The sequence below is a fragment of the Quercus suber genome, unplaced genomic scaffold (assembly GCF_002906115.3).
Source record: "Quercus suber isolate HL8 unplaced genomic scaffold, Cork oak 2.0 scaffold_167A, whole genome shotgun sequence".
Classification (NCBI taxonomy): Eukaryota; Viridiplantae; Streptophyta; class Magnoliopsida; order Fagales; family Fagaceae; genus Quercus; species Quercus suber.
The window spans coordinates 186,263-205,145 of NW_027071807.1; the positions used below are offsets into that span (position 1 = coordinate 186,263).

General features: G+C 31.1%; 1 protein-coding gene across 1 annotated transcript; it reads right to left on the reverse strand.

Moving 5' to 3' along the window:
- Window positions 1–1,478: 1,478 nt before the first annotated feature.
- On the reverse strand, window positions 1,479–13,749 carry LOC136066240 (bidirectional sugar transporter SWEET17-like; the record flags this gene model as incomplete). The annotated part of the gene is made up of 4 exons (XM_065770221.1): window positions 1,479–2,452; window positions 11,111–11,230; window positions 13,280–13,441; window positions 13,522–13,749. Coding segments are annotated over 4 exons (669 nt in total), but the record flags the coding sequence as incomplete, so codon positions are not given.
- Window positions 13,750–18,883: the final 5,134 nt, after the last annotated feature.

Consider the following 18,883-nt stretch of genomic DNA (forward strand, 5'->3'; position numbering starts at 1 on the left):
CTCTTTTATTCCAAGAATAAATATTGAGATAGGAACATTTATTATTTAACCAAATTTTACTCAAATCAAGTGATAATTGTTATGATTACCTCAGAATAAACTCAGCTTGGATCTATGAAATACAAGTTATCAAAAGTGGATTTGCAAAACAAACTGATTCTATGAAAGGCAATCCAGTTCACTTTGATAAGCAGATTCTTCTAATGATCTAATCTTTTTTTTCTTCATCTTCAAAGTTTTTGTATGAAAAAATATGGCGAAACTACACTATTAACCCTTAAAATTTACCTTATAAGTACAATTGGTCCCTTAAATTTAAAAAATGAACACTATTAATCTTTTTGTTAACTCTATTAGGATTATTATCTACATGGATGTAATGACAAAATCTAATGAGTATGTAATGACATGTCAGCTATTTAATTTTGCTACACAACCTTTCATTAATATTTATATATTATAAAAAAAAATTAAAAAAAAAATGGAAAATGTTTGTGGAGAAATTTCTCGTGGTGAGTGATGAGTGAGGTCACACGTTAGCCTTACCTTGTTCTCTTCGTTGAATTGTTATGTTGGTATGAGGAGAAACTCAATGCAATACTATTTCATAATTCTAAGCCAATTTCACTCTTTTATTCCAAGAATAAATATTGAGATAGGAACATTTATTATTTAACCAAATTTTACTCAAATCAAGTGATAATTGTTATGATTACCTCAGAATAAACTCAGCTTGGATCTATGAAATACAAGTTATCAAAAGTGGATTTGCAAAACAAACTGATTCTATGAAAGGCAATCCAGTTCACTTTGATAAGCAGATTCTTCTAATGATCTAATCTTTTTTTTCTTCATCTTCAAAGTTTTTGTATGAAAAAATATGGCGAAACTACACTATTAACCCTTAAAATTTACCTTATAAGTACAATTGGTCCCTTAAATTTAAAAAATGAACACTATTAATCTTTTTGTTAACTCTATTAGGATTATTATCTACATGGATGTAATGACAAAATCTAATGAGTATGTAATGACATGTCAGCTATTTAATTTTGCTACACAACCTTTCATTAATATTTATATATTATAAAAAAAAATTAAAAAAAAAAGAAGAAGAAGAAGAAGAAGAAGATTGGCTTCAGCCCCTCCCTCCCTCCTCTTTCTCTGCTCCGCCGTCTTCCAAAGGACCAATCTAGTCACCAAATCACATCAAAGGAAACACAAATCTGCTGGCAAAGTAAGTAGATCCATCTTTGACCATACAAAGTCTTATAAAACTCTCTCTCTCTCTTTCTCTCTCTCTCATATCAAGATTCATTGGACACATATTTATTGATGGGGTGCAAGAAACCCACCAAAAGGATTCAATGAATACATTCTTTCTTTTTAAAAGGCAACCGTTGATCCCCACAAAGATTGGTTGGGCCGGGGAAAAAAAATAATCTTTAACATTTGGCAAAAGAAAACAAATCTGAATATAATTCTTAAACCTCTTTATTTTATTTACAGATCCATTGGAAACAAATCTTAAGAACAAAGATACATAGAGATCCTTCAAGATTAGCCGTGGAGATCCGTGGTGATTGGCGAAGGACATAAAGATGTTTTGTGCTGCTGATGTGGTGGCAATGACAACAGTTTGAATCGCCAATGGCTAATGGTAGTGGGAGTGGCTGAAGTGGCAGCAATAGTAGCTACAGTGACAGCACCACCAGCTGGGAGAGGAGGAAGATAAAAGCGTAAGGGAAGCCACCAGAAAACATGAGGAATTTTTTTAACAAAATTAAAAAACAATAATAATAATCATTCACATGCTAGCCTGGCAAATTCATCAACGTGACTATTGCCGTATAGGCTTTCACTAAAGACCAAAAAAAAAAATGGCACGTCATTTTTTCATTAACCACATAGATAATTAGATAATAATGCTAACTGCATCCCATCAAAAAAAAAAAATAATGCTAACTGCAATTAATTAAAAAAACTAACAGTTTTTATTTTTTAATTTTTTAACTTAGAGGAATCAATAGCCCTCATTTAAAACCTAAAAGACCAATAGCACCTACAAAGTAAACTTTAAGTGCCAAAGTAAGACAAGCCTCTTCACACAATTCTAATTCTAAATTAATAACTCTTGAACTTCTAACATGTAGACTACCACAGAGCTCTAGCAAAGTGCAACCAATTTTATTTGTATAAAGCTGAGAAAGTACACCACAAAACTCTCATATGGGTAGGAGCAGCAGGGCTAGCATTGAATATGTCACAATAACAGTCTCTACTCTGCATTCTTTCAATGTGATTGATCATGACATGAGGACGAGATGAGGCACTCATGTTGCCATTCTTCTTGCAATCTCTCTGAATCATTTTCGGATCGCCTGGGCTTTCTGTAAATCGCATATAGCACTAGTTGCGCCGTTCCAAGCAGAAACCCTGACCCGTTTGGTACCTATACCACAAAATCAAACGCAATTGTGATTAATTGGAGTAACTTTTTTTTTTTTTTTTTCTTTTTTGTTCTCGTTTCAAATGGTAAACAGCAAGAGAGGGAAGAGATGAGATTCGAAACATAGACATATAACACTACAAATAGACAGAGTGCCAATACCATTGAGCTTTCACTCGAAACCCAACAAAATGCGAATGCAATCAATTTTTGTGCGCTAGTATGTACACTAATAATATATATTATACAATGAGATAGAAAATGAGACCCATAACTTTAATTCCATCTTAGAAAAGGAGGCCATAGTTGAAACAATTACATCTTTACTTTTGAACTTGTGTCTAAGGCTTGCTCAAAATAGTTGAGACCCCAATATATATATATATATATATATATATATAGGGGGTTGGATTCAAGTTATATCTGGTATAACTTTAAGCAATGTTACACCCTTCAATATTTTTTAATTGATGCAAATTTTAACAAATCTATCGTTAGATTATATTATCTTCAAATATTTTCCATGTTTGCAAAATTTTAAGGTAATCAAAAATTAATAACCATTCTTCAATCAATTGTTTAAATTCAAGTTTTTGTAATTTAAAATAATATAAAAGATGGGTTTATGGTTCAAATGGTAAATAACATCCAATTAACATGAAAATTGACATTAATTTTAAGAATTATAGAACATATAATTCAAGGGTGAAATTTTCAAAATATGAATCTTATAACAAACTATTTGGGTGGTGTAACATTATTTAGAGTTACATTAAGTGTAACTTAAACCCAACTCATATATATATATATATATATAACTCTCTATATCATAATTTTTTAATCCTTTCTCCCCCTTCTAAGATACAAAATTACTATTACGTCTTTGAACTCAAAGTTTCCTATCATTTATTTTCATTTAATAATATGTCTAATCCACTTTATCTTTTTGTGACATAATCTAAACTAATATTTTATCAATTTTTATATTAAAAAAATTATTTATGCAAAAAAAACTATAACAAGAATTATTAATAAAATTCTATAAACAATACATGCATTTTGAAAAATATTTTATATTTTGAAAAAAAAAACTATATTAAATGCTTAAACGTCATTATTATTTAATTTTTTTTTCTTTTCATTGTATTATTTCATTATCTTTCAACTTTTTTTTTTGATGAATTTCTTATTCATTTGTGAGATTTTCATCTAAATTTCTATTATATGTTTTATATTCCCAGTAAAAAATTTATCTCTCTCTCTCTCTCTCTCTCTCTCTCTCTCTCTCTCTCTCTCATTGCTAATTAGAAATATATTTTTACAAATAAGAAGTACTATCAAATAAATTTTCAACAAAAAAGCATTATATACAATATAAAATTATAATATGACAATAATAAAATAAAATAAATTTTGGAGTGTAAAACAATAGGGTCTAATTTATTTAATGCATTATTCCAACTTCACTTAACAATAAAGTCAAATCAACTAGGGTTATCTAGACCCGATTAGAGCCCGATAACCCAACCAAACCACCCGACGCCAACTCGACTCCAGCTTAAACCGAAGGTCCAGTCAGTCGGCAACGGGTTTCCATTCTCAAAAACCGACACCAGCGGGTTGAGTGGAGGATTTGCATCTCCAAAACTCGAGCAACTCGAACTCGACAGGAGCTATAAAAAAAAATCCAACGAAATCCTACAAAAACAAGCCAGATCCTGCAAGATCTTAACCAGATTTGGCGAGATTTCGACCAGATTTGGCTAGATCTGGTGGGATTTAGTCAGATTCGGCCAAATCCCATCAATTTTTAGTGAAAAAAATGCAGATTCTGGCAATGCTTTTTTTTTTTTTTTTTTTTAAGATTTTGATGCCTTTTTTTATTTCGGGTATTGACCCGGCTCGATTGACACTTACCCTCACCCGAAACCGACTCAACCAATTTTTCCAGCAGTCGGTTTCAGGTTCCTCCACCCGACGCCAACGGGTCGAGTCCAGGTTGGATCCAAAACTGACCTAGCTCGACTCGTGGACAATCCTAAAATAATACATAACTCAGTGAGTTAATACTAATCAAACCAAAATAAATTTCATATAGATAATCAGATATGATGGTTGGAATTCAAAATTTAACAAAAAGATATTAATTTTTAAAAGATGTGACGCTTGGGGAAAAGAAAAGGCTGAAATCTAATTTCAAATTTTGATTTTGGTGGAGAGGGAGAGAGAGATGTTTTGGTATGTAGTTGTATGGGATATCAGTTGACAAATGTTGAGAATCTAGGAGTATATGCTAGACAGACTTACAAAGATTAAATTCATTAGGGAAATTGGTCATCAATGATAATTCGACACACTCACAACTTTTTTGTTTTTTTAGTGAAACAATTATTGGGTTAGATTTTTATTGGACAACATTTTTGGAAACCTCCTTGTGAGTAAGAAGAAAGTACACAACTCATCTAAGGACATAAATGTAAATTGAGAAATTTAGAATTACTCATCAAATTTTACTCCAAAATACAACCTCACACACACCCACATAAAAAACAAATCAATTTCTCATAATAAAATATTGAACAAAAAAGTTTTAAAAAGTAAAAGTAAAATATTTTAATTCCATTAAATTAGGATACATGTTGATACTTAGGGAATGTTTGGTTGGGTGGATTTTAGGGAGGAAAAAAAAAAAAAAAAAAAAGAGTGGAAAATAGGAGAGAAAATGAGTGGGAAGGATGTTTGGTTGAGAGGGGGAGGAGAAGAGAAAAGTAGTGGGGCCCACAAGCTTTCTCTATTCCACTTCAAAATACAATCTCTCCAAATTGGAGAAAAAATTGGAGTGAAAAGTGGGAAAAATATTTGAACAAAACTGCCTCCACCTCTTTTAATGTTTCTGGCTCTTTTTTTTTTTTTTTCTTTTAACTTTTCCTTTCTCTAGTATCACTGGCTTTTTGTTTTGTTTTGTTTTGTTTTTTTTTTAATTTCTTTGATTTTGTCAAGATGTGGTGAGTTCTTCTTCTTTTCCTTCTTTTTATTTATTTATTTATTTATTTTTTTAAGAAAACACTTTTGGATGATTTCTTATGCTTTTTTTTTTTTTTTAAATGTCCACTTCCATCTATACACAATTTTTTAAAAATATATATATAATGAATTACTTTTTGTTTTATTTAAAAGGGACATTATGGTAAATTTATACAAACCTTATTTTCAACCAAACCAAAAAGTTTTTCATCCCTCCACTTTTCCACTCTCTCAACCAAACACAAATGAGGAAAACTAAAAACTTTTTCTATCATCCCACTTTTCCATCTTTCCTCTATATTATATCCTCTCACTTTTTCATCCTCCCAAACCCTTAAACTTTAACTACTTGTGATTACAATGTTAAAATGTAAGTTTTTTAATAAATTGTACAACGTAATGTATTTGTGGGAGAGAAACTGTAGACCAACTATGTTCTAACTATAATAAGACTAGATTACTTGTCTAACAAGTGAAGTGATCAAACGACTTGCTCTACAAGTTTTGCCTTACTGTAGGCTTGAGCCAAGCTTAGGCCTTAATAGGTCTAACAATGATCTTTATAATCCAAAAGGTTAAATATATGGTCCCAAGACTCCCAATTGGTATTTGTCGTGGCTTATTGGGTTGGTTCAATCTAACCAAGGATAAAGAGGATAGCCTTGAAAGGCTGGAATACCACTCAATGCAACCAAGTTACATGCTTGGTTCTTAGAAGGAATTATTCAACTCCAAAACTCGATACACTTGCAAATAATATTTTGAATCAAAACACTCTTCTGTTTTGTATGATTTCTCATTGATATAAATTGGTGATTATAGTGGATTAGAGTAAACAAGCTTACAATAATAACTATAAAATTTCTAACACAAAGACAACTTTTTGGTAGTCTTTACATTACCTAGTAAACAGATAATTACCAATCAAAAAAATAAAAATAAATAAATAAACAGATAATTAGGTTGTAACAACTACAACAAATCTCCATAAGTAACTTTTATTGGATAATAATAAAAAATTAAAGACAATTTGATACACTAAATAGATGACACATGTCACCCACGTGGTTCTATATAAGTTGTCACTATATCCTTGCGTCACGAATTATGTTATATTAATTGCTTATTTTAACTTTCATTTGTATCTCAATCAGCTGGCACTCTTGATATTTTCAATAAAGATATCTAAGGTTCGAATCCCTCTTCCCATTTAACTCTCTCTCTCTCTCTCTCTCTCTCTCTCTCTATATATATATATATATATAACATTTAAAAAAAAAATAAAGTATGGAAATTAAATCTATGCTCAAAGCCCTTTCTTAAAAGATAAATGGTATGTTCACAACAAATTCTAAGTGGTAAGTTTAAATTTGAACAATAACAACTAACCACCTATGATTTGTTGTGAAAATGTTGTGGACATAAAACTTCTCTTATTAAAATAGAAGCTCTTGTTGTTCATGATGTAACTTTTTTTCATTTGAGTTTTAAATTTAATAACGAAGATAATTTCCCAATTATTAGCACAAAAAAAAAAAAAAAAAAGATAACTTCCCAATTTCTTTTTCTTTTTCTTTTTTTTAATTAAAAAAATGTCTGCTGGGCCATCCAAAGATATTTAAAGCGAAGATATAGGTCCACGGTCACAATTAGGGGTGTTCACGGTGCAATATGGTGCAGTTTTAGGTAATTTTTAGTACCGCATTTTTCTGTTTAATTAGCCAAAACTATAACTGCACTGCACCTCATTTTTGCAGTTACATGTGCAGTGCAGTGCAATTTAGAGTTTAGCAAAAATCATAACCGCAACGCACCTCATTTTTGCAATAACATGTGTGGTGCGGTGTACAAGATGCGGCTGACTTTCCTAATCAACAGTTGCTAGGGTTATTATAATATTTTTGTTTTTTTGAAAACTAAAGTTACTAAACTATTAATAATATATTTAATATTAAAAAAATAAATATATTAATATATAGAAAGGGTGCGGTGCAATGCGGTTTGTGTGATTATCTTTTTATAAAACCACAAACTGTACTGCACCATAATGTGCGATGCGGTGCAGTACATTATTACTTGCGATGCGGTGTAATTATGCCATTTTACAGGTGATTTTGGTACGGTTTGTGTGGTTTTTACGATTTGGTGAACACTCCTAGTCACAATCGCCAACGGTCTATTTTATATATATATATATATATAGATGTATATATATGTATGTATGTATGTATAGTTGGCAAATAGGGTTAAGTATAATTTTTAAAGTATAGCCCTGGCCAAAATAATTAAGAACCTCATAGGAAAAATTATTATTGCATTAAAAAAAACTCCACTTCCATCTATACACAATTTTAAAAAAATATATATATAATGAATTACTTTTTGTTTTATTTAAAAGGGACATTATGGTAAATTTATACAAACTTTATTTTCAACCAAACCAAAAAGTTTTTCATCCCTCCACTTTTCCACTCTCTCAACCAAACACAAATGAGGAAAACTAAAAACTTTTTCTATCATCCCACTTTTCCATCTTTCCTCTATTTTATATCCTCTCACTTTTTCATCCTCCCAGACCCTTAAACTTTAACTACTTGTGATTACAATGTTAAAATGTAAGTTTTTTAATAAATTGTACAACGTAATGTATTTGTGGGAGAGAAACTGTAGACCAACTATGTTCTAACTATAATAAGACTAGATTACTTGTCTAACAAGTGAAGTGATCAAACGACTTGCTCTACAAGTTTTGCCTTACTGTAGGCTTGAGCCAAGCTTAGGCCTTAATAGGTCTAACAATGATCTTTATAATCCAAAAGGTTAAATATATGGTCCCAAGACTCCCAATTGGTATTTGTCGTGGCTTATTGGGTTGGTTCAATCTAACCAAGGATAAAGAGGATAGCCTTGAAAGGCTGGAATACCACTCAATGCAACCAAGTTACATGCTTGGTTCTTAGAAGGAATTATTCAACTCCAAAACTCGATACACTGGCAAATAATATTTTGAATCAAAACACTCTTCTGTTTTGTATGATTTCTCATTGATATAAATTGGTGATTATAGTGGATTAGAGTAAACAAGCTTACAATAATAACTATAAAATTTCTAACACAAAGACAACTTTTTGGTAGTCTTTACATTACCTAATAAACAGATAATTACCAATCAAAAAAATAAAAAATAAATAAATAAACAGATAATTTGGTTGTAACAACTACAACAAATCTCCATAAGTAACTTTTATTGGATAATAATAAAAAATTAAAGACAATTTGATACACTAAATAGATGACACATGTCACCCACGTGGTTCTATATAAGTTGTCACTATATCCTTGCATCACGAATTATGTTATATTAATTGCTTATTTTAACTTTCATTTGTATCTTAATCAGTTGGCACTCTTGATATTTTCAATAAAGATATCTAAGGTTCAAATCCCTCTTCCCATTTAACTCTCTCTCTCTCTCTCTCTCTCTATATATATATATATATATATAACATTTAAAAAAAAAATAAAGTATGGAAATTAAATCTATGCTCAAAGCCCTTTCTTAAAAGATAAATGGTATGTTCACAACAAATTCTAAGTGGTAAGTTTAAATTTGAACCAATAACAACTAACCACCTATAATTTGTTGTGAAAATGTTGTGGACATAAAACTTCTCTTATTAAAATAGAAGCTCTTGTTGCTCATGATGTAACTTTTTTTCATTTGAGTTTTAAATTTAATAACGAAGATAATTTCCCAATTATTAGCACACAAAAAAAAAAAAAAAAAAAAAAGATAACTTCCCAATTTCTTTTTCTTTTTCTTTTTTTTTAATTAAAAAAATGTCTACTGGGCCATCCAAAGATATTTAAAGCGAAGATATAGGTCCACGGTCACAATTAGGGGTGTTCGCTGTGCAACATGGTGCAGTTTTAGGTAATTTTTAGTACCGCACTTTGCTGTTTAATTAGCCAAAACTATAACTGCACTGCACCTCATTTTTGCAGTTACATGTGCGGTGCAGTGCAATTTAGAGTTTAGCAAAAATCATAACTGCAACGCACCTCATTTTTGCAATAACATGTGTGGTGCGGTGTACAAGATGCGGCTTGTAGCCGGTATAATTTTCAAATTTTGGGCTTTTCTTGCTTAGCCCAAAACTAATTTTCCCTTTATTTTGGGCCAAGTTTTAAACTATAGAGCTAGTTTTTCTTTATTTTGGGCTGACTTTCCTAATCAACAGTTGCTAGGGTTATTATAATATTTTTGTTTTTTNGGGCAAAGTTTTAAAACTATAGAGCTAGTTTTTCTTTATTTTGGGCTGACTTTCCTAATCAACAGTTTGCTGGGTTATTATAATATTTGTTTTTTGAAACTAAGTTACTAAACTATTAATAATATATTATATTAAAAAAAATTAATATATTTAATATATAGAAAGGGTGCGTGCAATGCGGTTTGTGTGATTATCTTTTTATAAACCACAAACTGTACTGCACATAATGTGCGGTGGTGCAGTACATTATTACTTGTGATGCGGTGTAATTATGCCATTTTACAGGTGATTTTGGTACGGTTTGTGTGGTTTTTTACGATTTGGTGAACACTCCTAGTCACAATCGCCAACAGGTCTATTTATATATATATATAGTTTTTTTTAAGAACTATATATTATATATTATATATGTATATGTATGTATGTATGTATAGTTGGCAAATAGGGTTAAGTATAATTTTTAAAGTATAGCCCTGGCCAAAATAATTAAGAACCTCATAGGAAAAATTATTATTGCATTAAAAAAAACACATTTGGAAATTTTCTTTTATAGTATATATAATTATTAAAAAAATTGAAGATTTAGCCCACAAAAATAAGAATTCCACCCCCTCTTAATATCTAAGTTAGTTCAGTGGTGCTCTTTAATATATATATATATATATATATTGTCAATTAGTCTAATAGTTATAGAGAGAAGATAATTTTTGTTTTCTCAATTTCAAATTTTATTGTCAAATATGTTCTTGTATTTGTTAAAAAGTTTTGGATCATTCATGTTTTCAAAATCTTCAAGGGTTCCATTAAATTTTTTTCATTCACTTCAGTTGAAAATTTTATAATTTATACCAAAGATGAAAATTTTAATAACTTCACGATGATGAAGGTAAAATGTAAAATATGAGTTTTATTTTTCGTAGAAGATCATCATCAAGTATAGCTTTTATATGAGATACCAAGCTCTTTTTGTTGATATTTTTGTAGAGGTCTAATATTAAACTTGACAACCGTTGTATGCTCCTTTCCTAAAAAATTATCAAGTATATCAAAGTTAATAATTTTATATATAATATATAGAGATAATAAATTATGACTTACTCCTAATATAAAAATAGCAAGTATTATATGTATGTGTTTATGTATGTGTGTGGGAGTATGTCTTGACTCTTGAGTAATATATTAATATCACAATTTAACCCCAAACAAGAAATCCTAGGCCCCTAGCTCTAGTACCACTTATCCCCCCAAACGGGTATTTGTATAACAGTACTTAATTAATGATGACTGTGATTTCACCTTATGGTGACAGTGAGTAGTGACTAAGGTATGGTGGTGGACACATATAATAGAGGGAAGAACTTACCAAAAGGAAATAATCACGTACGAGCAAAGCATAAATAGTCCATGTCCCACCGTTCAAGAAAAGGAAAAATGAGAGAAAGAATGGCATGTACTCCACGCTCTTGGTTGTCACTACAGTCCTCTGAACAAATCACAATAACAATACATAATTAATCTCTATTGCATGTCCAACGAAGAATTTGTTCACAATCTATTCAGGTGCGCAAAAGCTTGGGTAGAGCTAGCTGAGGCACGAGTTATTTTAAGACGCCAATTAATTTCATATTCATTTTTACAGTTATCTTATGAGATTGACTATAATTGATTGTTTGTCATTTTTTATATAAATCTATACTTTTTTTTCACCACTCGTAATTAACAACATCAAATAGTTATAAAAATGAGTGTGAAATTGTTTATGGTCATAAAAGATCCTGGGTAGCTAGGTAGCTGTCTAATAGGATACAAATAAAATTAGGGATTCAATCGTGTCTAGTATTTCAGTGCGTATAGTATAATGAACACAAGTACACAACACGCCCGTGCGATCCTGTTAGTGCACATGTCAAGTCTTGCCCATAAAATCGTTCAAGTACTGTATACTCACAGTACTGCCATGTTAGCTGTTTTTGAGGTTAGAGTAGTATTTGGTCACTGTGTTCTTTAGGCGTTTTTGGATACTGAATAGGCAAGTCCAAATTTTATGGAAAAAATAGAAGAATAATAAGAAAGGAAAAGTGAGTAAAAAATGACATAGACAATGATGTCCATCATGCTTGGTGATCATATAAGAGAGAGCTTGCAATATAAAGAAAAGTGGGGTTGACTCACGTGGATAACGAGTTCACTCTGTATAATCTACCTTTTTAAATAAATAAATAAATAATTCAATTGTCCCCAATTTGAATATTGATTTAAAAAAAATAAAAACATATTATAATTATTATTGAGTTACAAAATTCTTGACATTAAAACTCATTTGTAAAAGAGTTTGGCTAATGTATGCTCTCATCAAATTTAAGAAACTCTTTATAAAAATTTGAAAAACCCGTATAAAAAACGTGTGAGTTTCTTTTTTATTTTTCAATAAAAAATTTCTTAAAATAATTTATTAAGAATTAGTGGCGGAGACATGCACAAGGGTGGGGGTCAAGGCCCCCAAAATTTTAAAAAATCATTTTATAGTAAGTATATTATTTACATTTTAAAAAATGTAGCCTGTAAAAATTGAAGTTGGCTCTCCCAATTTTGAGTCATTTTAATCACGCTCTTAAAAGAAGATAATTTATATTTAAAATCATATAATTTAAGAGGTTTAACAAATTAAACTAGATAGAAAATGATAGATTTTTTTTACATGTCTAACTAATATAATATTAAGAAATATACGACTTTTATATACTCATTAAATTTAGAAGATAATAAATTCTCTTAGTAAATTAATTTGTGTATATGTGTGTGAAGGTTTGTCTTATTTTAATATATTAATATCTTAACTTGACCCTCAAACTAAAATTTTTAACTTCACCCTGTGAAGAGCATCCATTACTAAAACTCTTAATAAAAAATATATATTCTAAAAAAACTCGTGTATTTGTGCTAACATTCGTAGACACAATCATGGCCAGAGACCGAGTCGAATGTTAGGTTATGCTCGTCTCCAAGAGCAAACAAATAGTAACATCTCCGTTTAGCTAGATCTTTCGGGCATCAATTTCTCGCAACAGGTAACAAAGCTTCTGTGGTCACATGACTCACATTCACACTCAGACCCAATAATTAATCATGGCGGTTCACCTTTCACGCTCTCTGACAATCCCACCCATGTCCCTTTCGACCAAAGTGTCCTACTTAACATGGACCATTTCACATTAATTGAAATAAAAAAGAGCAAATCAAAAGAAAAAATATTCAAAAACTCAGCAGAAGATGTTCGTTTGTGTTAAATTGTTCAGTCCACTCATCTGATCAACACTAATTAATTAATCATCTCAGTAAAAATAAACAAAAAGATATAGAGTAAACAGAATATATATCATGTTCAGCAGGAAAATTCCGATTAAGCTTAATTAGTTGACCTATATCAGTCATCAAATTAATCCAGTTTTTTGGTCTAAACATTGATTGATGAAATGAAACATTTGCCTATGAAGCCAAAACAGATATAGATGATCAAGCTTTCCATTCTTACCATAGCGGCGAGAGGCGATCCATACATTATAATGTTAAGCCCTGCACACAAGAACCCTATCGCATCAATACGCGTTTCTCCATGCAATGCCAACTGAGTAACTAGAACAGCAGCTGCTAGAAAGCCCACATCCAAGATCCCAACAAGAATGGCAGTTTTAGCCTGAAATTTTGCACATTTTATAACATTGATCACAGCTATGGTCATATATTACTAGTAACGAAAAATATATTATTACGTACCCTTGACCTTGCCGGAGCATATATAAGAAATAAGGTAACAAAGATAGTCTCAACAAGTACGCCAAAACCATTAATAGTGGCAACTAGTAGTGCCCCAGGCTTTATAATTCCATAGTAAGTCCATAGGGCTGAGTTTAACAGTGTGCAAATGTAAGGAAGGCTCTCAAATTCCTCTGTGGAGCCATCCTTTATTATTCGCCAAAATGTTCCACTGAATTCACCATTCAAAGGTTAATACTATGACACGGAGTAGCGATCACATATATATATATTTTTTGGTTATCGATCACATATATTTAAACATCTCATCGTCAAGTAGTTTTTAAATAAAAAAACAAAAAATCCCACTCCTCATGTCGAGGCATTTCTTCGCATCCTTGTCAACTCAGCAACTCTCAACCACTGAATTATTGCTTTTTCAATTATAGAGAATTTGTAAAAGCAAACTTGGTTCCCCTCTCTCTTTTCAACTCTCATCTCTTCCCCTAATAGAAATCCATCCATTCTAAAAGTCTTCTCTTTTTTCATCAAATCAAAAGCTCTTTTGTTTGACATGGAAGTAGTAAGTTTTTCTATTGGTGTCATAGGTGAGGATCCATCTTGTTCCATTTCTGTATAATGTTATTAAGGTCTTTATCTTATTTTACATGCAAGTAAAGATAAAACTCATGTGGGCTACTCCTTAATTGTGCAGGCAACGTCATCTCATTGCTAATGTTTCTTTCTCCTGTGTAAGCTGATAAAACTTCTAAGCCATATTTGTATTCATTCTCTCTCTCTCTCTCTCTCTCTCTCTCTCTTTTACATTAAGCATTAAGAGAGCGTACTGTAATTTAGTATTAACCTTTGAATGGTGAATTCAGNGAGGTAAATGCTCGTTGAGGGGAAAAGAAAAAAAGAAAAAAAGAAAGTTCAGCTATGGTTTTTTATCCCCAACTTCATGTTTCAGCACGTGATTATATTTGAGAGTTACAAATTTGGGCAACAAAAGGAAATATCTCAATATATGACACGAAGTAGCTATCCCATATAATGAATGAATTTTATACAATTACACGTACATAGATGTGGAAGGTTTTGGGGGTTAGTTGGAAAAATGTGTAACTTTTCTTATTTTACAAAAAAAAGAAAAAAGAAAAAAAAAGAGGTAAATGCTCGTTGAGGGGAAAAAAAAAGAAGAAAGAAAGTTCAGCTATGGTTTTTTGTCCCCAACTTCATGTTTCAGCACGTGATTATATTTGAGAGTTACAAATTTGGGCAACAAAAAGAAATATCTCAATATATGACACGGAGTAGCGATCACATATATATATTTTTTTGGTTATCGATCACATATATTTAAACATCTCATCGTCAAGTAGTTTTTAAATAAAAAAACAAAAAATCCCACTCCTCATGTCGAGGCATTTCTTCGCATCCTTGTCAACTCAGCAACTCTCAACCACTGAATTATTGCTTTTTCAATTATAGAGAATTTGTAAAAGCAAACTTGGTTCCCCTCTCTCTTTTCAACTCTCATCTCTTCCCCTAATAGAAATCCATCCATTCTAAAAGTCTTCTCTTTTTTCATCAAATCAAAAGCTCTTTTGTTTGACATGGAAGTAGTAAGTTTTTCTATTGGTGTCATAGGTGAGGATCCATCTTTTTTTTTTTTTTTTTTTTTTTGTAAAATAAGAAAAAGTTACACATTTTGTCCAACTAGCCCCCAAAACCTTCCTCATCTATGTACGTGTAATTGTATAAAATTCATTCATAGTTACAATAACTTAGCCATGTAAATTTATATTAATACTAGTGATTTTGCATTTAGTTTTTATTCTTTTTTTATGTATCTCGAAGATGAAGGAAGAGAGTGGATAGTAGTTGTTGTATATAAAGAAAAAAAAAACAATTAAAAAAAATAAGAAAATTTATATTTTAATGAAATAAAGTTTAGAATAGATATTCTAATGTGGGTATTTTTGAAAAGTAGTTATGTAAAATAAAAAAAGTAAGTTCTTATACTAAAAACATAAATTTTTACATAAATTGACGTGAATGCTCTAACAAAATGAAAAGGAGTTTTAGACTCAAGCATTCCACAAGAAAAAAATTGGACAATAAAGTTTGCAACGTTCTAAGAGCAACCACATCAGTGGTTGCAAAAATGTGTAAAATACAAAAAGTGATCAATTTTACACATTTTAAACAAGAAAACACCCACATCAGTTCTTGTAAAAATGTGCAAATATACACATCTGTTTTGCAAATGAATAGTAACCGTGCATATATGCATGGTTACTGGTCATGTGCAAATAATTTTTGTATTTTTTTCTCTCTCCTTTATCAAACTTCTTCTCTTCCTCTACGTCTACAACAACCAACAGTGGGTGTATTCAGACTCTCAAAAAACACTCACATCAATTCTTGTAAAAATGTGCAAATATACACATCTGCTTTGCACATGAATAGTAATCATGCATATATGCATGGTTACTGTTCATGTGCAAATGATTTTTGTATTTTTTTTTCTCTCTCCTTTATCAAACTACTTTTCTTCCTCTACGTCTACAACAACCAACAGTGGGTAGGTGTATTCAGACTCTCAGAGAAAAAAGAAGTGGGTGTTAGGTGGGGGTAGGTGGGAAATAATAGAAAAATGAAGGAGAAATATTATTTTAATAAAAAAAAATGTATATAATAGATAAACTGATGTGATCTTTTGCAAAAGTGATAGTATAAAATAGAAAAAATAAATATTTTGTGTAAAATAGACAGACATATTGATGCGGTTGCTCTAACAGTACAGATTTAGACCATAACCTTCTTAGATTTGTTCCCTATGTTTATACATGCTCCTCGCACAAATTGACTCACATGAGTAAGAAATGAAAGTTTTTGCATTCATCACATAACGGTTTATTGCGCTTAGCATACATAGGACATAAAAAGCTCACTTTCATCGCATACATGGTTGAGGCGGGAATCACATGCTTTCCCACTTTATAGCACCAACTTGCTTTATGAATTATTAACAAGAGTCCCTACAAGGTAGACCCCAATGACTACGATGCATCATTACGTTAATGACAGATGGTCTCCATGCAATATTTTTTCAGTTTTTTAATGAATTTTTTGTTCATGTGTGTTGTTCATCTAATTTTTTTATAACCTTTTTTGAATTTTTTTTATTTGTTTTTATATTTCACTTTTTTTTAATTACTATATTGTGTATTGCTAGTAATAAATTATTCAAATAACCCTTTTAATACTTGATTAATTTTTCACAAAACATTTTTCTTTTGTTAATAAGGAGTATTATATATATATATATATATATATAAACTATAAAGTTACAAATATTTTTAAAACAATTAATAAAACAAAGAATGATTGGACAGTTGTCCACCTTCACTACTAATTTTTTCTCATTTTTTTTTTATTGTCTTTGATAAACAATTGAGTAATACTACATACACAAAATTTTCTCAACAAATTCTATTTGGTAATTTATTAGTGGTTCTAATTTATGTGCACTACTAACATCATTTTTTTTTTTTTTTACTTAGCATTACTTTAAACAATTTCTTTTGAGTAATGCTAAGTACACAATAATTTCACTAGGATTGTCCACGGGTCGGTTTGGGTTAATTTTGGCCTCAACCTGCTCAGTCGGGTGGAAGGAGAAGGCACCCGCAATCGACCACCGACCACCACGGGTCAAGTCAGATCAGCGTATGGAGAGCATTGGTCGGTTTGGTCAAGTCTGATGAGCAATGATGGTGGGCGTAAGGAGATTTGATCTTTGTCAATTTGAGTCGAGGCTGAGTCGGATCTCACTAAATATCGCTAGATTTGAGTAGATCGAGGCCAAATCAAGCCAAGTATTGCCGATTTGAGTAGATCTAAGCCAGATCCACCCAAATATTGCCGGATTTGAGCAAATTTGAGGAGGAGGAGAGTAGATCTTGGCCGGATTTGAGAGGATCTAAGTAAAGGAAGGCTAAACATGGCCGGATCAGAGTTAGGAGCGCCAAATCGTTGCGGATCGAGGTGATTTCGACCTTATTTTAGCTTTTGTCAGTCGGGTTAGATGGCTCAGGTTTTAAAGGACGAAACCCGCCACTCGACCAACTGGAATTGGTTTTTGAGTGCTGAGACCCATAATCACCGACTCGAAGGTGTAGGATTCGGCCTTGACGGGTTAGTTCCGGGTCGGGTTGGTCAGTTTTTTCAGGTCTTCAGGTTGGTATTTTTCAGGTCTTCGGGTTGCTTGGACAGCCCTAAATTTCACAATATTCTTAAATTAGTATAGCAAAAAATTTAAATTAGTGATTGTGGTGAGCCCATGTGTGAGTTAACATGTTAATTTAGGAATATTGTGAAATTATTGTAACATTTTATTGCGTTCATTGCATTACTAATTTATTTATCTTATCTGTTGGCTACTATTTGGAACCTAATTATCACTCTTATAGGTTTAAAAATACTCTTACTTGTTAAATTTTGGAGTCAATTGATTAATCTTCTAAGGTTAATAAGCTTGTTCTACAAATGTATAGGTCTACAATTGGCTTAGGTCACTTGAGCCATAATATATCTAACGCTCTATCAATTAAATAAATTAGTAAGGGTGACCTTTTCTTGTTCCACACAAATTGGATAGTTTTTATTAAGCTAAATTTATAGAATTACGCTACTTTCATTTGGTTAACTATGCTAGTAGTGATGGATTTTAGTTACCTCATTTAGTAGCATGCTAATCGTGTAACAAGGAGGCTTCATCATAGTTTAATTTGGATATTTGGGAACTTGGAAAGAATTTCTTTTAAATTGAATAGTAATGATAGGACCGCCGAAATTGACACAGCTTCTCAGAGGTCCTAACTCCTAACATTACTCTTTTAAATTTTCTTTCTAGCTGGTGGAGCTATGTCCTATCAAACTTTTATTTCAAAGTTCAAAGTTTAGACCCTCTTCCCCACAAAATAATAATATAGTTTTTTTTTTATTATATAAAAAAAAAAATCTTATGTCAAAGGACGTCAGCAAATTGGCTATGAATATATAAATTGAACATGTGATAAAAATTTTTAGGAAAATCTTGGCCACCATGTGTGTGTATGTATATATTCCCAATTAAGAACTAATAAATGTCCAACCTTTTTGAATTTGTTTTAGATAATTTTTTTTTAGATAAGAATTTAAGAGTTTTAGATAATGTTTGAAATGAAGAGAAATATGAAGAAAGTAGAGGAGAAGTAATTAAAATATATATTAAAATCCAGTACATTTCTACCACGTGTTTCTCATTTCCTCTCCTCTATTCAAACGGAGGGTTAGAAATGGCTATCATAGAAGCAACAGGATAAAAAAAACAAAA